This window comes from Aplidium turbinatum, chromosome 8 (genome assembly GCF_918807975.1).
Source record: "Aplidium turbinatum chromosome 8, kaAplTurb1.1, whole genome shotgun sequence".
In the NCBI taxonomy this organism is placed as follows: domain Eukaryota; kingdom Metazoa; phylum Chordata; class Ascidiacea; order Aplousobranchia; family Polyclinidae; genus Aplidium; species Aplidium turbinatum.
Genome location: NC_137479.1, coordinates 30,502,477 through 30,525,731, shown reverse-complemented (window position 1 = coordinate 30,525,731; position 23,255 = coordinate 30,502,477). Strand labels below are relative to the sequence as shown.

The 23,255-nt window shown below is 37.8% G+C and overlaps 2 protein-coding genes across 2 annotated transcripts in view; both read right to left on the bottom strand.

Annotated features, from left to right (window-relative positions):
• Positions 1-3,512: 3,512 nt before the first annotated feature.
• The window catches only part of LOC145776266 (NACHT, LRR and PYD domains-containing protein 3-like), a 102,642-nt gene continuing 82,899 nt past the window's right edge, over positions 3,513-23,255 (bottom strand). The window contains exons 15-17 of the mRNA XM_082587668.1: positions 19,419-19,580; positions 9,225-9,382; positions 3,513-3,552 (exon numbers count right to left, since the gene is read on the bottom strand). Coding sequence (XP_082443794.1) covers positions 3,513-3,552; positions 9,225-9,382; positions 19,419-19,580 — 360 coding nt within the window. The remainder of the gene's footprint in view (positions 3,553-9,224; positions 9,383-19,418; positions 19,581-23,255) is intronic.
• LOC145775404 (zinc finger BED domain-containing protein 5-like) lies at positions 4,472-6,007 on the bottom strand. Its single transcript, XM_082586695.1, has one exon. The coding sequence runs from the start codon at positions 6,005-6,007 to the stop codon at positions 4,472-4,474; it is 1,536 nt and encodes a 511-aa protein (XP_082442821.1).

Below are 23,255 nucleotides of genomic sequence, written 5' to 3'. Positions count from 1 at the left end.
CTATTTGCAGTCCCCACAGCGCTTGTTCAGTGATGTTAGAAAACTTTTTTCTGAAAAACCTACGTCATAAAAAAAAGAACAAGCAACACCGGACCTGCAAAATTTGCAGACCCAGAGTTGCCAATTATTTTTTTAAAAACGAATAAAACTAAAAAAAAACATGGCAAAACTATCTATATGTATTATAATTCACATATGCACAAAAATGTTGGGGGGGGCTGCAGTCCCTTATGACGAGCCGTGTACTGCTGTGTACCGTGACGAGAGACCATTCTGACGAGTTAGTCTAGCCGCTCTAGGGAATGTACGCATTGACGTCACTGGGAAAGCAAGTCTCACCATACCGTAAAAATAACACATCTGATTGGCTAAGCAGCTGGTGACGTTTTGCAAAACGATTGAAGATTGGATAAAACGAAGGCGTTTTTTGACATTTTTGAACCTGGGAAAGCAACTTTGATAGTTGCTTCCCTGGAGCTTCAGTGGTTGTTTCTGACAGAAGCGTTTGCGTTAATTGGCATTTATAGGCAAGACATGTGGTTTGGTGAGGACTTAGACTACTCACAAGCGTTACGAGTAATTCTAGTCACGAATACAGTAATTTTCAAGTTAAAATAGACGTGATAAAAATAATAAGAAGTTAAACCTAGAATTCAGTCATTATATTTTGCATAGTTTTCGCTCAGGTAAGCACTGCTTTCCTTGCTTTCCCTCACCGATCGTCACTGTCAACGTTATAGCCTACAGATGCTGGATGCCTCAGCGACTATGCATACCGCGTCCTGGCCTTCCATTCAACACAGAGTATTATTTTTGGTGTGGAGAGTGTGTCAGAGTTCGGTATGATTTTGGTGCAATCAGTACAAATGATTTTTGCCGCTATCAGAGCACAGTCTGATTTTGCCGCACCCAGTATGGCATGATTTTGGTACAGTAGTGATATTACTTCTGGCTCCGTCAGTCAACGTTCAGTGTGCAGTTTCCTGGGTTTAACTTATGATTTGAATTATGTTCTGTTGTGGAAAGAGGATTGCAATCTTTTAAGTTATGTGGTGACAATAAAATCATATATATAATAAAGAAGCCGAGACCTCGTTCTCAGATCATTTCTGCCGCATTGTTGCGCCCGAAATGTCGCTGTAGACTTAGTATTACAGCTAGGTATGGGCAGATATGTTAAATTATCTGCTGTCCGCTACATCAAGCAACAAAGATGAGTCTGGCAAAGTTATTTTCGGAAACAAACACAATACATTGTACAGATCATTATCCAAGTCAGGATATAACGTTACGTCATCAAGACGACAAGAAGCATTACAGCAGAATTCGCCTATAGTGACTTTGGCTATAGTGACACTTCGCCTATAGTGACACCTGTTGCAAAGTCCCGTTTGCATACGCAACAGTTGAGTTGAATTCGTCTATAGTGACACTTCGGCTATGGTGACACTTTTTCCGCGGTCCCTTCAGATATACTACTGTATTACGGAATATAAAGAGTAAGTACAAGAAATATAACAGAGCCATCAAATGGAAAACATTGCATCATAATCATGGTTTGTTACAACAAAAATGGCAACACGTCTGCATAAGAAATCGGAATGATTCAGGAATTCGTCAATTTGACAACAAACCAGTTCAATTTTTTTTGTCGTATCCAGGCTTACGCCCGGTGATTGAAGATTTAGATGAAGTGGACGGGAAGGCAAGGAAGCCAATCTTCATACCCACCTTCAGGCATGCCTTTAAGTGTCTTGCCAAAGACACAACCGCATGCTCTTAAGCGGTGTCGAACCGGCGCCCTTTCGAGTGCCGTTCCAAGGTTCTCACCACTTGGCAATGCAGCCGACACCATTTCAATGGTAAATATTAAAACCAAATGAATGTATTAAAAATATGGCACAATTAAAATACCAAGGTCAGTTAAATAAAAAAACAAACCAAAATTATGATGGTCATTACCAGCTCGCCTGATTGGTAGTATAGTGAAAATATAATTTATAAAATTGTACTTCAATTTCATAATTTCTAATATGTCAATTGGTCGTATAATTACACATTACGATAGTACAGACATTTTTGTACAGTAATTACATCATTTCAGGAACCTGAAGATGGTTTGTGAATGTTTTCAATGATTTCAGAGTTCTGTGAATGGGAGGAAAATTTCTTTTATCAGATATAAAGTATTAGAACCAATTAATTAGAATAATAAAATGGCACAACTGAAATAGCAACGTCATTTGAATAGTGAAAAGAAAAAATAATATAAAAATCATAATTTACAAACGAATCTATTTTCACACGAGTCAGTTCAATCAAAAACAGCTAAAAATCTATTCTATTTTAATAATTTGATTAATTTAATAAATTAATTCTATTTGAATAAGCTTAACTGAAGATGATCTAGCTGCTAGCTGATTGAAATCGATTTTTAGCTGTTTACGATTGAACTGACTTGTGTAAAAATAAATTCGTTTGTATTACAAGACATGTAACCGAGTCGTTCATATCTCATATCAAGCAGTGTTGTGGGTTTAACACCTGTCAGAAGATATTTCATTTTCTTGAAAAATCATGATAGATATTATATATCAGCTTAACTGATTGGCAATAGCCTATGATAAAAATATACAAAAATCTATTTTAATGTGTTAAACCCACAACACTGCTTGATATGAGATGTGAACGACTCGGTTACATGTCTTGTGCATCATAGGTATTATATATCAGCTTAACTGATTGGCAATAGCCTAAGATGAAAATGTACAAAAATCTATTTTAATTTATCAAAATCTAACATAATTAAAACATTAATCGATGTTGTTCTTACATCACTTCAAGCACGTAAAGATGTTCTTAAAAAGTTCATTAGATGCGCGGAGGACTTTGAGGAATTCGTCACGGAATGTCACTGATAAGTGATGATGATGATCCAAGAGGAAGACAAGATATCTTCACCAAATGGGGTTAGCCGATTCTTCATCACAGAGTTTGTAGATGTCGATTTCTGTATTGTCTGAGGCAAAGTCACCAACATATTGCTGGGTGGTGATCACTGCGCAAGTCTGTTAACTCTCTTATGAAGAAGTTCGCTTTTTCTAAGTTGTGTTTGGAGAAGAGGAGCCCGAGTCCTGGATGGGTTGCTTCGATAAGTTTGTCGCATCCACGAACAATGAACTACCATTACGTTTCATCTTCAAAGATCTATCATGACGTTGCATCATCTCGGATCTATCATGGCGTTGAATCTTCATGGATCTATCATGACGTTGCATCTTCATGGATTTATCATGGCGTTGCATCCTTCATGGATCTATCATGACGTTGCATCTTCATGGATCTATCATGACGTTGCATCTTTATGGATCTATCATGACGTTGCATCTTCGTGGATCTATCATGACGTTGAGTCTTTATGGATTTATCATGATCTTCATGGATCTATCATGACGTTGCATCTTCATGGGTATGTCGTGTCGTTGTGTCGTCTCGGAACAATGCCTTTGACATCACTGGTATTTGAATGGATGAGTTGATTGAATGAGCTCACTAAACATAACAAAAGCTTTGTTATGGAAAGTAGGGTGCATCGGATCTTTATTATTTTGTCAACTTGAATAATTTCTATAGACAATATGATACAAGTGTTCTATTTTACGAAAAATTAATTTTGTCACCATTTTATGAGTTTTAAATGAAATCTATCGGGTCCACACCACATCGACACCGAAGAACAGAAAATATCAAGAAATTTAAAAAAAAGTTTCATTGAACTATCAGTAGATATTACAAAGTGCTAACATTTCTGCACAACCGATATAATTTACAAAAGTGATCAAACCATGATATTATTTTATCACTAATAAAGCCTACTTTCTTGGAATTTATTTTCAAAATGAGCTCAGCAAGCGTGACAACAAAAACTCATGAAGTCGCACTGTCCCTTATTCAAATTGAACGAATATTGCTCAACTGAAGATGATCTAGCACAGGGGTTCCCAACCTTTTTATGTTCTCGTACCACTTAGCCACCACGGATTGTCAACACGTACCACTATTTTCAAAACAACTAATTTGATCCAATATTAAATTATTTGCAAGATGATGAATCTGGATGTAAAGTCAGCGAAAGTAGCAAAATTACCAACAGAACATCACAGAGTCCATTACACCACACAGCACAGAACGCATCAGAATAACAAAGAAAAACACAACTAAACACAAACACAATACAACTAAATTTAATGATATTTTTGTTTTTGTTTATCTTTCACTAGTTGATCGATGCGTGGCATAACTTTGCTAATAGCACATCTGAAGTCATGTCCAGGGGCACTTAGTCGGTTTCGATTTTTTTGATTTGATGTTCATAAGAATAGAAAATCCCTCCTCACATTCCCAAGTAGAAGGAAAAATCAGTAGTTGTGGAACAGCGTGGGAAGCTAGCGTTGGGTATGAAGAAGGCATACTAAGCCAGAAGTTTATTGCAGAACATTCTTTGCATTGTTTTTTTTGCTGTCTGATCCTCCTGCATGTCTATCAGTTCCTCTTGTTCCCCTGTACCGACAGGTAGGTCGGCTGGGTCCACTAAGAAAGGATCTGTGATGTATGGGCAGCTTGTGGTATCTGAAAAGTAATGCTGCAATTCAGCAGTTAGCAGCAAGAGATGCTGGGCAATTTCTCTGGAAAAGTCATCACTGATTTCCATTTCAAGGGCTGACAGAAATTTAAACAGTATACCGTAGCGCTTGTTTTCCACATTTTTCCTCCATAATTCCAGCTTTCGGATAAAAGCTCCCAGTTTTGAAACAAAGTCTACGACAGTGCAGTTTTGCTCTTGAAATGACAGATTTAAATGATTGAAAGCTTCAAATATATCTGACAAATAAGCCAATCTTGCAATGAATTCCTCGTCTTCCAGATCGTTTTGAAATTCATGGTCTTTCTGTTGGAAAAATAAAAGTAATTCATTCCTCATTTCAAAAAGACGCTTAGTTGTATTTCCTCGAGAGAGCCAGCGCACTTCTGTGTGATAGAGGAGACAAGTGTGGTCTGAGCCGAGATCTTCACAAATAACCTTAAACAATCGAGTATTTAAAGCTGATGTTTTAACAAAATTTACGATTTTGACTACCCTGTTCAAGCACATTAACAACTTTGCAGGAAGAACCTTTGTGCAAAGAGCAAACCTGTGCATGAAACAGTGAACACTTATGACGCAAGGGGACACATCTTTGACATGAGCTTGAAATCCAGACTTTTTACCGAGCATAGAGGGAGCCCCATCTGTCGTACATCCGACAAGATTTCCCCAATCCAGTTCATTTTCATTGAAAAAATTATCCAAAGAGTTGAAAATATCTTCTTTTGATATAGTGGACACCTCATGATTCAACAATAATTCCGTTTTTACAGCATCGTTCTGTGCAAAGCGGACGTAGACAAGCAGTTGGCAGCAGTTTGTGACACCTGTGGATTCATCAAGTTGTAAGGCAAATCCAAACTTCGAATCTCTTACTCCTGCAATCACTTGGTCAGTGATATCAACTGACATTTCCTCGATGCGTCGTTTCACAGTATTGTTAGAAAGCGATACGCTATCCAACTTTGCCACTGAATCTTCTCCAATCAAATTTCTGACTAATATCTTTGCTGCTGGCAAAACAAGTGACTCCGCAATGACATGAGCTTTTTTGTTTTGGGCCACCAGAAGAGATACTTCATAGGATGCCTTTACAATTCCGGTATTATTTCGGTAAAACTGGCCTGTGTGATCCATGCGCTGTCGCTTCACGTTCTCCCCAAGTTGCTCAAAATAACTCTTATCTCGATTCATCTTATCTGCATGATTGGACTCAAGATGCCGCTTAAGCAAACTTGGTTTCAAAGCTGCATTTGAAAGGGTTTTCATACAGATCACGCACTGAGGTAAGCTATCTCCACGATGTTGAATAGCAATGAAGCCATACTTAATATAATCTGCGCTATACTTTCGCTTCGACATTTTCAAACATTTAAACAAAATTGTAATGCTGTTCAGGATTCAGCCACTACACGTCGGAAAACCGACATCAGAATAAACGCAATTCTGCAATTGCACAGACCACATTGCGCAATGCACACGTAATGGTTTCTTCACAGACACCATTCACATTGCACACACAATTATTAGTTTCGTCACAGACACCATTAAGTTCGCACAGCAGCATTGTATTAATAACAATGACAGCAGGAAGCAAGATCGACAAAAGTAGCTTACTGAGTGCAGAGAATTTAGTACGGAAAGAAATAAAAGTGTTGTTCGTATATTTTAGAAACTCAAAATTAAATAATTGTTGCAATAGGCCTACTTTATTTGACAATACTACTACATATCGCATGCAACGGAGAGCTGCTCGCGTACCACCTGAAAAGCTCCCGCGTAACACTAGTGGTACACGTACCACCGGTTGGGAACCCCTGATCTAGCAGATTGAAATCGATTTTTCACCTGTACAAGATTGAACTGACTCGCATGAAAATAAATCTCTTTGTGTTACAAGGTATACAACCAAGTCATGCGTATCAAACATTATCTTGATTTGGACACTGAACTGAACTTGAACGCATGCTTTATTTGTAAAATTATATTCAATATAACAACTAATCAAACACTAACAATTGAACGAGGCTGTTCATCAGGCATTTAGTTAAATAACATGATGCGTTCTACTGGTGCAAATTAAGCTGAACTACCGCAAGATGTATGAGGTGATAATCTGCTTTTATTCCGACGTTTCATCAATCAGACACGACTGACTTCTTCATGGCAAAAAAACATGTTGCTGCAATCAACTAAACATGCAAAATTAAAATTCGATTTCTAGACAAACAAAATTTGTGTCTTTACTTATATTTACTTGTACGTGCAAAACAAAAAACGGTAAAAAAGGTCTGATGCTATATCATCACTGGAAATGCATATACGGAAACTTTCCCTTTCCCATATGGAGAGTGTTTCTAAAAGAGGGATCATTAACAAAAGATATTCACAGTTTCCCATGTAACAGCCATGTTTATCAGTGTTGCCAGATTGCTGTCTTGAAAACACATAGGTTACGTTTATTACGAATTAGAAGTCATTGCTTGTTCGTCACTTTTGGTTGTCCATAATTTGGTTTTATTGGGCGCAACACTGGTCAGTCAAGCATATAATTTTAATTTTTCTGATATACAAAAACTTTTTATTTGGAACATAGAAAATGCGATTTGCTTTCTGCCCCTTGCACTGCTTTGGAAGATGGTGGAATTGTTTGATTTTTTCAATTTATTGAAAGGATAAACAATCTTCAAAGGCCACCAGATGTTGTCTGATTTAAAATTATTTTTGTCTTCACTACATTGTTTCAAATTTCACTACGTTTTCAAAACCTGGTGGCCCATTACACCATCTAGGAACTTTGAATTATGCACAACTGGTGAATCGTTGTGCATAATTCAAGAGACAAAAATAGAGTTAACTCACAACGATTCACCACTATTCTATTAACTATTAACCACGATTCATATATTTCATGGGTTAGGTGGCCCGGAATACACTTTATCTAAATTTATAATATTTCACGCAGTAAGTTTTTACTAAAGGTGATACTGGCATGACAATTATTTTTTGGTTGGGGGATTTGATGCAGCCCAAATTGAAAGGTAAGGTCATGATTCTGTACCGACTACGACTTGGCATTCTCACATAACTGTATTTTTGCATCGAATTCTACATCTCAGTCATATCATGTACCGAAACTCAATCATGTAATTCCAAATCGATATTAAACATTCTTTGCTCTATTACTTCCGGACATGACGTCACAGTCTTGTTTAAAGCGTTTAAAGGCCTCAAGTCGCTCTCTTTTGAAATTGTCATCTCAGCAAAACGTCACTATCGCCTGGATATCTGAGTCGATTATCATGTGCGTTGAGTATTCAATAAATAAATTCTTTTGAAATTCATTGTAGTCAGTCAACTAGGATGATTCCCGACCTTTATCATTCCCAGTCGTTGGACAGCAGCAGACAGTATCAAGTTCAATTACTTTCTGCTGCCAATCGTTAACAATAGCCAGCAACTTCGACTACCACGATGCTATCTTATCACCATGGTACACCGCTACCCTCCATCGCTACAACGAACCCTGCTATTGTTACAGTTTGACATGAGATCTATTGTCTCGTAAGCGATGAACAAAATACATATCGTGCTAGGAGAAAGATAGCTTTGGCTTTACTCCTAGCACTCCAAATCACAAGTCAAGGTTATTACAAAACCAAAAAACCTGGCAATCGTGTTTGCATACGTAACGAAAAAAAATAAGTAAAATTATAATATTTTGGTAATAAAACTTCTTCGACACTTTTGAGACGCTTTATTTCATTAAAATTTCAAGCAGCTGCCATGCAGCCTATATCAGATATTACAATAAATATCCCTCAATAGTGGGCTATGTATTAAACAACAAGACATTTTCTGATGGATTTCTTGAACAGTTTTAGGTGAGGGTCCGCAGACTTGAAACTTTATTAACAGTGGTCCGTGAATAAAATTATTAGCGATCTACTGGTCTAAAGCGTTCGTGAAGTATTTCAATCACTTAGCAGCTGACTGAACATAAAATACCATTTTGTTATTTAATATTTTGCCCAGAAACTAAAACTAGGTTTACTTTGGTCTATCATGAACAAGTGAAATCCACCTCCCTCCACCTCATTCAGAGAGGGCAACGGCACAACACGTCATAATTTAGGAATGCTTTTCAAACCTGTTTATAGATTTACACTTTGTTGTGAAATCAAAGCTTTTTTTTGATAAAAAGCCTGGCCAATCCGAGTATCTACCCAGCAAAACCCTGGTTGTGGTACCAATTAAGATTTCAATCACTAGCCCGGCCATGGCGATAACATTGTCATCAATGTAAGAACGTTTAGTAACTATGGACGCTGAGACAGTTACGTTGTTCATTGATTACTAAACGATGCATTGAAGACAAGTTTTATATCCAATTGTCTTTATTATCTATAAAAACTTTAGCAATGGTGAACGCGCATGACGGAAGCAAAATAATTAATTAAGATACTGATAAGTCGAGAAACACTTTCATAGTAGTTTCGAAAAAAAGAAAAAGGTGCAGGAAAACAGTGTTTGGACCATTAAGTAATTTTACATTTTCAGTAAACAAACGAATACTCACTGCTTATAAAATGAACGTTTCTTTGAAATCAAATCCCAAGCGTAACTGCTGAGGTTACATCTGGTTACGTCCAATCTCTTTATTTTCACGACTGCATCTGCGAGTGCCGTAGCAGCGACGTCATCGATTACATTCCCGGAAAGATCGAGCACTGTTATCTACAAACAGAAAATTTGTTAATTTACAATTTCATCGTTCGTTGTAGGCTTAGGAAGGACACTCTGTTTCAACATTATTTAGTGTTCGAAGTGAAATACTAAACCAAATAATTCAGACAAAGTTAACTAACACCAATGCTAAAAATTGAATGAGGCTGTTCACCAGGCATTAAATTAAATGATATGAGATGTTCTACTGGTGCAAATTAAGCTAAACTATCACAAGATGTATACAGTGACAATCTGCTTTTATTCCGACGTTTCGTCAATCAGACACGACTGACTTCTTCAGGGGTCTAAACCAGGTAGTGACTACCTGTCTAGCATGGCAAAACACAGGACATATTGCAGGACATATTTCATTTTGCATGTTTAGTTGTTTTCAGCAATATGTCCTGTGTTTTGCCATGCTAGACAGGTAGTCACTACCTGGTCTAGCCCCCTGAAGAAGTCAGTCGTGTCTGATTGACGAAACGTCGGAATAAAAGAAGATTGTCACTGTATACATCTTGTGATAGTTTAGCTTAATTTGCACCAGTAGAACATCTCATATCATTTAACCAATGCTAACTGTTGGTGCATTAAACGAGAATACTTGTTTAACATGAGAACGGCTAAACTTATACTAAGCGTTCAACGGCCAATGTCAGCGGTCATTTTGATCACTTCACCGGAAAGGAAATTTACTGGTAATTAAATGGTGCATTTGTAGTTTTGAGCTGTTACAGGAATACTCAAGGTACATAATTCGGTCAGTCTGTCCACAAACAACAGTTTTACTTGATGAAAAGAGCAAAACTTGGACGTTTATTCGAAAATAAATTCATACTTGGCTTATGTTGTTGTGCATCCACACCTACGTTGTGTCAGCTTGGAGGTATGTCCACAAAAAAAATTATGGAAAGAGCACAAACGTGGACACTAATGGGGAGTGGGGACTTATTTTCCTCATTGATGTTGTCTGACATTCAACACATCGGGAATGCTCAGTGGCCGTACATTTGCCAAATGCTTTCTTTTTGCACATTTTGTTTTGCAAAAGTTTTATACTATTACAGGAATCATAGACATATAAAAAAAACTAACAAGCACACGGCATTTAATATAATATAGTTTTGTCATTTTGTAATTTTAATAGTCAGTTTTGTAATTTCAATTTATGTATAACATCCAGAGGTGGGCAGTAGCGCGCTACTTTTTTGGTAAAAGTAACGGTAGCGGCGCTACTTTTTGGTTGGAGTAGCGGCTGCAGTAGCGGCGCTATTTCTTTTCCAAAGTAGCGGTAGCAGGAGAGGCGCTACTTTTTTCAGTCGCACTCCCGCTACCTGCTACTTTTAATTTAAAGTGAAAAAATACTCGTTTTTTGGCAACACTGGCGTAGACAAGCAGCTATATAATCGGTTTGGTTTTCGCTCTTTTGGGAATCTCGTTTTCTGGTGTGGAGCTGCGATCCTAGATGTAATTCGACTGTTGCGGGAAACATCAAGCCAGGTTGATATCGAGAAGAGTGACACCAACACCAGTTACGACTCCGAGGATGAATTTTTTTGTGTTGGCGCCATCCCGTGAAACGTTAGTGCAGAAGGAAACAGCAATTGTGGACGCCTTTTTTCGGACAGGTGCCATCATCGCATAATGGCTCTTCGACCTCCAGCTTCTCATCACGAGCAACTAAATACTGTTCAGCCAAGTTTACCATGTGCTCTTTTCTCTTCAGCCTTTAATTTTGCTCTACAATTTTCAGCTTCCCTTTGTGCTCTTTTTTCTTCAGCTTCTGATTCACGTTGAGCTCTCTTCAGCTTCAGCATTAAGTTGTGCCCGTTTCTCTTCCACTTCAAGTTCTGCTTTCCTTATTTCACGAGCAGCTCTTTTTTCTTCTCTTTGGTCAGCTTCTTGCTGAGCGTTTTGGTCCATTATCATACGATAATCTTCTATCACTAACTGGGACTTCTTATCACTACTCAGGCCCATTTGTTTAGCCATGCCATGTAAGTTTTCAATCACCTCAGTTTTGAAATAGTTCACCTTTTTTAGAACAAGAATGTTAGCTGCCGTCCAAACTACGCTTAATGATTGTGACAGACATATTGTACAAGACGACAACTTATAAAAAAGAAAACGTAGTGGATTAATATCCTCAACACCATTAAACTATTCGGCTTAAACAAGAAGGATTGATTTAATTTATACCTAGAATATTTTTAGATCACTGAGTTTGTTTCACTTTTTTGACGAAGTAACAGTGTCATTTATATTATTTGATTCCTCAGCTAAGAAGTGACGGAGAGTGTCTGTGTCACATAGATGAAGAAAATCTGGTTATTGTGTGGCCTTCGCCTCACAGTGTTTCTTCAACAGATCATTTTAACTTACATATATACTTCTGCATTTCCTCATGTTTGTTTAATTCACTTTCATATATTGATTTCAGCTTTTTTCAACTTCAACTTTTATTGCACCCCTGCGATTTTGTAATTTATTTAATTTTTTGTGAGTGAAAATCCACTTGCATTTTGATGTTGTTTTCTAATGTGGCGAAGCTGCTACAGTCGAATGAGCTCGTATTCAGAGCAAACGTTTTAAGTCAGCATTAAGTTTAAACCAGTGACATGTTTACATTTAATTTACTTTAGATTTTGTTGCAGTTAACCTTACTTTACGTTAAACTATTAACTCTATGTAAAACGTTGAGGTTAAACGTTAATCCTATTTACTACATTGCCAGCGTCATTGTGACAAGACCCCTTGCGTTTCTGGTATAGACGTTGGAATGGATTGCATTCATAATTACACATTGCAATCAATCAGCGGCGTTTCTTTGTTGGAATATATTGAGTTGCTCTCGTAGTTTAACCCTATCTTAGTACGAGCTGTTTTCGTACGCGGAAAGTACGTCACGGGCTATCTTAGCCCCGTGATAATTAATCGCTAATAACGGGAGCTATGAAAACCAAAGCCAAAATATTTTACAAGATAATAGCCATGTGTATTGTAGAATGTACGTATAGAAATTAAATTTTTACCAAACAAATTTACTGAAATAAAGTGTTTGAGATGAAAACCCGTCAGAAAGTCGGTTTTTATTCTAATTTCCCGAAAATAGCTTCAAAATTGAAATTTTTGAATTATACATAACGCTAAACTAAACAAAAAATTACTTTTACTCATAAATATAAGCCATTTTTGGGCATTTTTATATTTCAAAGCTAAACGCATCAAGCCGTGTTCCCCTCATGACCATCAGCACTCTTGATAACGCACCACTGCAGATCTTCATAGCAACTGTCGATACAAATCTTAAATATATCAGCTAAAGCTATGTGGGCTAATAAAGCTATAGCCTAAATATATGTTGTTTATTTTTTTTGTTTGTAACATTTTCTTTTCCCTTTATATGTTGAATATTTCTGAAGGTGTTGCAACCGTGCCAAATTTCTTTCAACTCAATAACTTACTTCGGTCACAAGCACGTTTTAACGTTCGCATTTTGGCGCTTCTACCTTTTTCTCGACCTTTGCTATGTTGACGTGTATTGTTTTTGATATGATGGAGTTAAGACAGGGTTAAGTTACAGATAGAGTTAAGATGAGTAAGTATAATAGGTCAGTATGCTCTACTTCAGAGGTTCTCAACCTTTTGAGATTCAAGGACCACTTAAAAAAATTGTGTCTCAGTCATGGACCACTACTTCCTTTCCCTTCCTCCTCCCTTTATAACGAACAAATGTCACTTAGGCTATTACTTGTTAGGCCTAAGAAGTCATAAACAGTAGGGTGGCCAAAAAAAATGGAAATTTTTTATTTTTGTTTACACACCCTCTCATTTGAGGAGGATTCATGAAAAAATGACACTGTGAAAATTTGAAGTGAATCCGACAAGAGGAAGTGCTCTCCCACCGACCTCTAAATTTGCTTTCTTTGGCATAATTCATCAAAATTCCTTGAATATGTGACGTAATTCTTTTTTGACTTATCTACATTGCAGTTGCAGCATTTTTGTGTTAACCATTGTTTTACTCTGAATTTATGATATAATAAGTGTTTCCACATCCAGAAAAACATAAATAATGCACAAAATAGATCACATTAACAAGCGTTTGGTATGAAATTAAATTCACTGAACTTTAGCGAAAACCGTATAGAAGTACGTTCACCAGTCACAATCGCAACGCTTCAGGTGACAACACATTGCCCAGAAAAAGCAAAAGAAATGTTTGTAAAGAGTCAAGCCATTGATTTTATTTAATGGAGCTGTTGGCATGTTGGCTTTTACTTGCACTTGTTGGAAGCAGCTTTCTGTGGTGCTCGATCACCTGATAGAGAAGCTGGCGCTGTTGTTCATTTTCCGTAAGGACTTCATTGAAGTCAGTAGCTAATTTGACTGCCCAGTGCCCGCTCTGCACAATCATTGACGAGTTTAAGATCATGGCATGCAAGAAATAGCAGCCTTCGATTAAATGCCTGCTGCATGACAGTGATAGCTCCAGTGTGGATTCCCGTATTGCTTGATGTCGTGTCAAAACAAAGTGCAGCTAAGTGCTCTGCTACAACTCGTGTATGAATTCCACTACTTTTTGGCCCATTAGTGATCCCGTTCCAACAGGCAGCTTCGGAATGCCAAGCAGTATCTCAACATGCATACCAAAAACTACAATGGCCAAAGATTCGCACTTTGTGCCATTGGCATTAGTCAAATGTTTACCATGAAAATGAACAACAAGTGGAACTGTAACTGTTGGTTTAAATTTTTGCAGCACTGCAGCTGCCAGGCTTTCACGTGAGGTGTTTCGAGCATTCATGACAGAGGAATGTGACATTGTCAATTCATTTATATCAATTCCAGCTGCAGCAAGAGCAGGAGTGAAGATCATCATTGCTTGACGACTTGATGTTATAGTTCTGTTCAGTGCTGCATTAAACAGTGGATTATCGATAATGCAGCGTTTTGGTAATGGCTGCTCCTACTGGGTTTTCTTTTGTTTTGGTGTCATTTGGATTTACGGTGCAAACAGTGGGTCACTGGAAGAATCTTCATCATCTGCTAATCATTTTCAGATGAGAAAGCAGCAGCACTTGATGGTACTGGATCAATGCGATTTCTGTTGCGTCTTTGTTCATCATCTTTGCGCTTTCTATACTTTGCAGCAGCTTGCCGATGCATTGGGTCCTCTGTTGTCATCAGTATCTGTCATGCACCACCTTGGTCTATCAAAAACTGGCAGTCTTCTGGTATTGATATGCGGCATTCCCAGTTAGCATGTGCAATATCAAATAATGCACTTAAGCTCTGGGTAAAGTCAGCTTCTGAGGTCAGCTGGGAAGCTGAATTTCGCCTCCCTTTGTGCTTTGATTCTCCTATATGCTCTTGATGGATGCGTTTTAGTTTGGTAACAACGTGAGTCTTTGCAGTGGTAGCGATATTAGCTTTCACTCACAAGAACTGTACTGCAAGCAAGTGGCAGTGTAACCTTATTGATCTTCATCTCGTAGAACCACACCCTATACAGGCAGCTGACATAGCCCCTCAAGGGAGTCAACACTAGAGAGTGGGTGTGTATTTGTTGACTCTCTTGAGGGCCATGTCAGCTGCCTGTATGGGGTGTGGTTCTTCGCCGTCTACTACGAGATGAAGGTCAATAAGATTACACTGCCACTTGCATGCAGTACAGTTGCAGATGAAGTAATATTAACTACCGTCAAATGGGGTAACTACGATAATATTTTTAATGTTTTGTGATGTAAAAATTTAAATACCGATTGGAAATCCATAAACTTCTGAATATATGACATTTAGGGTCTTGCCTATCAGCTAAAATAAAAATTTTTTTTTTTTTTAATTTCTTTGTATTTTTTTAAAACTTCAAAAATTATCATAGTTACCTCAATGTTGGGGTAACTATGAGATGTGAATATTTTGCAACAGCTTATCATTAAATCCTCTCACTGGGGCTTCAATGATAACAAAACGAATTTTTAAAAAAGAAATTGTATTTAAAGGCAAGAAAATAGAAAATCAAACAAGCACCTTGCAATAGCATAGTATTGAATATGCAAAATGCTATTTTGCACCCATTCAAAAGAACGCAGTGCTGTACAAATTCAACACAGACTATTTACAGAATGTTCAATATTAATATTAATCACAGCAGCAGTAGTAGGCCTAGACCTATTTTATTGCAGTCATTGTTATGTAGTCATTGTTACCCCCATTGTCGTAGTTACCCCAGTTGACGGTACTACCATCTTTTTGGTTTGCAGCACCTTCACCAATATCTGCCCCTACAAATGACCTAGCAATGTTACAGCTCACAGAGGATTATAAAGAGGTTGACAATGCAAATTTCTCAAGTGGCAGAAAAAAGTTGAGGTTGCGCTTGTGGTACATCAGTGAGGATCTTGCTGCACTGCCTTTATTCAGTGATAATAACAGATGATGAAAATAAGGCAATCGTTAATGCTCTTAAGAAAGACCCATTTCCCGAAGATGTTCGTCGTGTTGCCCCAAACAAAATTGTCAAGTTTTAACGTCTCTCTTTGGCACAGTTTGTAACACAGCGTTCACTTAACCTTTTCGAGTCACTGCTTCTGTTGACACATGGCGTGATCATGATGATTATAAAGAAGCATGCAAAATTTGGAGTCATCTCAAAGCCGTCAATGATTGTGCAGAGCGGGCAGTCAAATTAGATACTGACTTCAATGAAGTCCATACAAAAAATGAACAACAGCGCCAGCTCCTCTATCAAGTGGTCAAGCACCACAGAAAGCTGCTTCCAACAAGTGCAATAAAGTCAACCAATGGCTTGACTCTTCACAAACATTTCTCTTGCAATTTCTGGGCAATGTGTTGTCACCTGAAGCGTTGCGGTCGTGACTGGTGAACGTACTTTTATGCGGTTGTAGCTAAAGTTTAGTGCATTTTATTTCATACCAAACGCTTGTTAATGTGATTTATTTTGTGTATTATTTCTGTTTTTCTGCATGTGGAAACACTTATTGTATCATAAATTCAGAGTAAAACAATGGTTTACACAAAAATGCTGCAACTGCAATGTAGATAAGTCAAAAAAGAATTACGTCACATATTCAAGGAACTTTGACGAATTATGCCAAAGAAAGCAAACTTTGAGGTCGGTGGGAGAGCACTTCCTCTTGTCGGATTTACTTCAAATTTTCACAGTGTCATTTTTTCATGAATCCTCCTCAAATGAGAGGATGTGCAAACAAGAATAAAAAATTTCCATTTTTTTTGGCCACCCTAATAAACAGCAGTTGGTATTCGAAAGATTGCTACATTTAATGCTAGCCTTGAGCTTACACATTTCAGCATAGCATATCCAAACGAGGTGGAATACTGGAAAGACTCCGTCAGAGTTCATCTTCGACTTCAAGTCCAGAACAATAACCTACTTTGTTTTTACTGTAGCCTGACCAGTGCTGAAAATCCACATTCACAAAGATAAGATGTCCCAAAAAGTAAAATTATTGTCAAAGCTTTCTGAGACACTTGTGGATACTAATGTGAAGCTTGTATCCAACATTTTATCAAGCTCACTCTCAGATGAATACAACATATTCAAAGTAGTGTCACAGATCGGCTCAACGAATTGGTTTAATTCCGATGTTGGTAACTTTAATGAATCAATGTGTGCAAGAAACGGACTGGAAACCCATGAGAAACTCTGAACGTTCAAACCACCAAAGTAGAAGTTAAATTGATCCCGCAGTGACTGAGTATGGTCAGAAATAAAATTCATCAACAGTAAGTTGTTTATTGATTTCAGCGTTTTCTGGTTTCTCAGTGAATTCGTACAATTGATCAAACATGCCAAAGTTGACATGCAATAATATTGTCTTCCAAAGATAAAGTTTTTTCGTAAAAGCAGACACTTTATCACTGAGGGTAATTAAATTTGTCTGCTTTCCTTGCAGCGATGAATTAAGTTTATTCAGTTGTTTAAAAATGTCAGCCAAATAAACCAGAACAGCAACCCAAAAGCTATCGTTGAAATGAGCAGCCTAACAAGCTTGGATTTTTTTCTCCAAGAAACTCTCTGGATTTTTTTCTCCAAGAAACAGCATCACGTACGAGGTCCGGCTAAAAAGAAACGAGACTGGTGAATTTTAAAGTTTATTAAAACCCATAGCAAGTGAAGTTCACTTTGAATACGAAGTGCAACTCTAATGTGACCTCTTACGGTCACCTTCAAAATATTCGCCATTGGTTTCCACGCACTTTGTCATTCTTCTTGACCATGCCCTGAAGCATTCTTCAAATTCCCTTTTTTCTGTGGATTTGATGTGTGCCATCACGTTAGTTTTGATATCATCAACCCCTTCAAAGCGTGTTCCCTTGATTATCCCTTCAATTTTGGAAACAGAAAAAAATCACAAGGAGCAGGGTATGGAGAGTAAGGTGGATGGTGCAATGTGGTGATTTGCTTGGAGACCAAAAATTGCTTCACCATGAGGGATGTATGAGCAGGTGCAGTGTCATGGTGCATTGTCAATGCCCAACTTTTCTATCAAAATGCTTCGGACTGTTTCTTTGTCAAGTCCAAGTTCGCCAGCCATAATTCGAATAGTGAGCCGGCGGTCACTGCGAATCAACTGACGAACCTTTTCGATGTTTGCATCTGTCTTGGAAGTGGAAGACCTTCCTGATTTGGGATCATCCTCCCTGCCCTCCACAAATCGCATGTGCCATTCAAACACTCTTGCTTTCGACATGCAAGAATCACCATAAGCCTCACGCAGCATCTTCAAAGTCTCTGTTGCTGTTTTTCCAAGTTTAACACAAAATTTGATGTTGATTCTTTGTTCAGTTGCCATTTTGCAAAATTGAAGACAAAATCACTTTATTCAATAAAAAAGTTTAACGGAGATTGTTAACAGATACTTTACCACCTTCACTTAATTCTCCCTAAAAACAAACGCAACAATGTCATGGTGACAACACATCTGTCGAACACTCAACAGATGTTATGAAACTCTGTGAAAGCATTGATTCGAGTGAGACTTTTCTATCAAGCAATCTGTGGCATCAGTCTCGTTTCTTTTTAGCCGGACCTCGTAACTCAAACAGTCTTTTAGACATTTTTCCCCTTGATAACCAGCGAACTTGAGTATGCATCAGTAGCTGTTCATGATCAAGATCCACATTCGACCATATGGAAGCAACGAGACGACAATTTAGTGGATGACCCTTGATAAAATTAACAACTTTTATTGTCTTTATTCAAAGAGTTAAAAAACAACGATTTCAGACTTTGCTTTCGGACCACCAGGCAAACGTCCGCGGACCACTAGTTGGACCACAGGTTGAGAACCGCTGCTCTACTTTGTTTGCTAATATTAGCCTACTGTGTTTTACAGTACGACAATCCATCTGTGCCTCTTGCCTAAAATTGTTCCATTTCTTTTATATGTTTAAAAATGCTACAGACATGATTGGAGTCGTCGGCAGGATACAAACATGCGCGGCAAAGCAAATTCACGCTGTTCATCTTTATTCTGACTTGACTGATCATAAGTTTCATTGCAAAATAAATCCACACAGTGGTTTGCAGTTGTGTTGTTTGTGAGCACTTTCTTTATACAAGACGAAGGTACAAGTCGTTATGCTATGTTTAGTATATAGTATGCACTGCCGAGTAGCGAAAAAAAAGTTGCTCTGAAACGATGTTGGCTGCTTTTCACCTCCAGTCGTGACACGCTTCCCATAGTTTCTGTGACCCTGATCAGAGACAAAGAGTTGCTCATGTATACACAGAGTAAGGCCCAGGGTGTGAGTTACATAGCACCATCCTCCATAGGCTACCAACAATGTGGGTCTAATGTCATACTGCACTATCCCATGCCACTAGTTTCAAATGTTTATGGTAATTATTTAGATAAATTAATGTTAACTAATATATGAAATTATGATTCTGATTTATTGAAACTCTTCGGTGCATTTAGTGTTTGCATTTCTTCATAGAAATCAATTACATTTCAAAACAATGCATTACTGATGCGTCATAAAGTTCATCACTCACAGGTTTCTGAAGGCTCGAAATTTTCTTTAGAATCGTAGATAACCTGTAGCTACTGAGGTTACAATCACCCAGATACAACGCCTTGATGTTGGGGATGGCATCGGCTAAATGTTCCGCCACTTCATCATCGATTGCATTGTCACTGAGATCAAGCTTCTCAACCTGCGATTGCATATGACGTACAGATTATAAAACGCAAAATATCAATCATTTGATTAATCAACATTGTTTAACACCTGGCATATAATTCAAATACTAAACAATAAATACTATTAATACTACAAAAAGTGCTCAATGCCAAGCAAAAAAGCCAAGCAGAGCAAATTACATCAAATAGAGGTTTTAGAAAGTAATAACTATATTTGATGTAATTTAAATATTAGATGTCGACAAAACTACTAATCTAACCGCCTGATTTAATTTTCAACTGGACAAATAAGATGTGTTACTAAAACTTATGTCATCCCTCCATCACTACCGAAATAATGAAAATGTTATACGGAGAAAATAACGCACGAAAACAACAAAGTGATTGTAATTCTTTTTTATTTTTTAAAAAAATGTTGTTTAAAAAGACATTTTAACTACCGACAGTGACCAATGTTTCGATCTTAAAGATCTCTTCAGCGTAGAGAAATAAAAGTAGCCTAAAGAGTTGTCTTAATGCTTCGGATGAAATGATGGTTTCCAAGAGTGATGATTAATAAGCCAATGAGAATTGATTTAATTTTTAATGTCGGACTTCAGCGAAATGTAATTTAACCTCCAATTGAAAAAAATGTAATTTTTTTTAGAAAAGTTATCCTAAAAAATAATTTGAATTTGTTAAAAATAAAAAGTTAATAAGAAGACAGGAACTTGTCACTGAGCTAGGATATAACAATCATCTGCGATGGATCCAAAATACAAAAAATTGGATACTAGCGGCATAAATATGTATTTAAATTCAAAGAAAATAAAGAAGTGTACCAGCAAACATCTATAGCAGTGGTTTCCAACCGGGGAGGAATTCCCCACTAGGGGGGAATTTGGTTTTAGGATTGTAAAGCTTTTTAAGCCTAGTAAGTTGGCCTAGGCCAGAGCTTTAAAGCGTTGAGGAGCCCTTAACTTCCGATTATTTATTCAACTGTGCACTGACATGGATGCAAACCATCACGTAGGCCTACTTCTTTTTCATGCAAATACTCGATGGCTTTCAAGAGGAAACGAACCAAGCGAGTTTTTGAGCTCAGAGACGAGCTTAAATCATTTTTTGACCTTAAAAGAAAATTGGAATTTGTTTCATTGCTGAATGATGACAGATGAATTAGATTCCTTCCTTATTTGGTTGATATGTTTGGTCCATTAAATAAATTGAATCTGAAAATGCAAGGGAAAAACACTAATATACGGTATATATTCAATCGCCATCTCCGTTTGAAGCAGATTACGCATCAACATGGGTTATCTGTAACAGGCCTCGAAACAACTTTTTTTTTTCGGCGACCAAACGTGTCCGACTGAAGCAAGCTGTTCGGCGGCCAATCACAAGCACATGGCGGCCATCGAAACTTCGACACGCATCAACATACAGTGTTCGAAATTAGCACATTTTTACTTCGGCAGAAGCGAAAAATATACTAGAGTAGTCTATCACGACCGCACTGTTTGATTTGTTGTGATGTAATAATGCCAAAAGTAGCGATAAAGCGAGCTACAAGATACGCACGTCGCACGCTGTTACAGTAATTCACGTTAAATAACTCACGGGGGGAAAGTAAGTTAATTTTGGGTTGATTCAACGTTCGAGTCAGCACAAATCGATTTAATTTTCCAACCGGGTTATATTGCATAACAACAATGCCCAATAAGAAAGTTACGTTTGTTTTACATTAATTCGACATCTAGCAACGTTGAATTATCATAAAATAACGTCAATTGCTCAACCAGGTACCGGTAACAAATTAATAGCTCCCTGCGAGAAGATTGCCTCGATTTACGTATACACTAACATAATTTCGGCAGAACTCATCGCTTGGCTGTAAATCTACACCGCCTTTGCCGTTCGCAATAAAGCGTCCACATTTTGCGACTTTCGGGCTTTGATACCAATCCACACGCCTCTTTCTTTTTCTTAGAGATCCATCAGGGTGTTGACTAAGGAACAAATCTATGGCTGTGCCATAACGACTGGGAAGAATGTCTAACCCTAACCTTACAAGCGCTCGTGTGGCCTCGGCATTTTTATTGCCGACGCTAATGCGCCATTTGCCGACGCTAATTTCGAAGACTGAATATATCGCATCAATAAAATGTATTGTGATGTCACTTGCATCCTGCGGATGTCAGACATCAGCTGCTTGGTCAATCAATAATGTTAACAATCCAAGCATAGACAGGGTGCATTGTGATTTATCGAATACTTTGACTGCGCTTTCTAATCCTTTGTGATTATAAGTGGCAAAGTACTTTATTCACAAGGTCGCTTGCGTAAAATTTTCTAGGAACTTCATGGCGGAAAAATGCGGCCGACGGAAGGGCGAGACCCGGCGGACAAAATGTCGGTTTTTGTAGGTTAATCGTGGCCATGGCCGCGATGGCCGCCTTCAGTTTCGAGGCGTATCCATGCACTATTGACATATTGACACCATGTGAATTTACAAACTGTACTGCTTCCATGCTGGCTCAAGGCAGGTTGGAAGAGAGTGATTGATTTATGTCACTGTCATTAAGAGTTTGTCTTAAGGTACTAGAAGGCTCTGCTGTCCTGATCGCGAGGGGACTACGTTTTGTCTGGCCTCTACCTTTCGACCAGCCTGGCTTGGGTGGCCTTTTCAGGAGCAGATGCCAGTACCGCTTAGCATTTAAAGATGCTTTGGAAGCTTTCACTAGCAAGCTTGACGATTGAAAGAGAAAAGTTAGAATGAACAATTGAACATGTCACCATATTTAAAGAATTATATATATCATCAGTGCTGGTTGTTGACGGCAAAGAACAAACTCTTCCAGAGTTGGAAAAAGAATTGATTTTGCAACATCTCACAGCATTAGAACTGGAATTCATTCAATATTTTTCTGAAATTTATGACGATGAGCTTCATTTAATACGAAATTCATTCACATTGTTGATGGAAAAACTTCCAGATAAATTGCAGAATGAATTTTTAGAACTCAAAACGGATTCCTGCACAAGAGACTTATTTAGAGCAAAAATCAATCACTGGAATTTGGCCATTAACGTGTAATTCCTATCCCAAAGTGGCAGAGAAAGCTATTCGAAGTATCCGTTTGCTTCCACTTATCTATGCAAATCAGGTTTTTCAACTCTTGCAGATGAAAAAACAGAGAAACAGATTAGACGTGGAGAATGATATTCGTTATGTTCTTTCCATATACTCTTTCCAATTTGTCGAAACAAAAAAATCACAAGCTTCACACAGACTGTTAAATGCATTGACTCTTATATTTTGAATGTAGTTGGCTCCAGCTCGTGTCCGATCGAATTTGGCTTTGGATGGTGATGTCATATGTGGCTTTGGAAGCCCAGTCTATGATGGGAAGGACGTAGGAAAAAATCACATTGTATGGATGGTGGGGATGGGGACGTGGGAGTTTTAGCTTTTCCTTTTTAGTTTTTCGTTTTTCATGGGCTTTTTGCATTCTGTTTTATCGAAAATTTTCGTGCCTTCCCTAATCCCTAGTTCTTTTTCTCCAGAGTGATCTGTCAGTAGCAAGTTGTTCCCATCAATCCAGATCAATGTTTGCATGGTTGAAAGAGACTTTCAGCTGGTCTTTGTATCTCATTAATTTTTTTTTTTTTTCTTTGAATAAAATACTTTTCTGCAACGTTCTTCATTA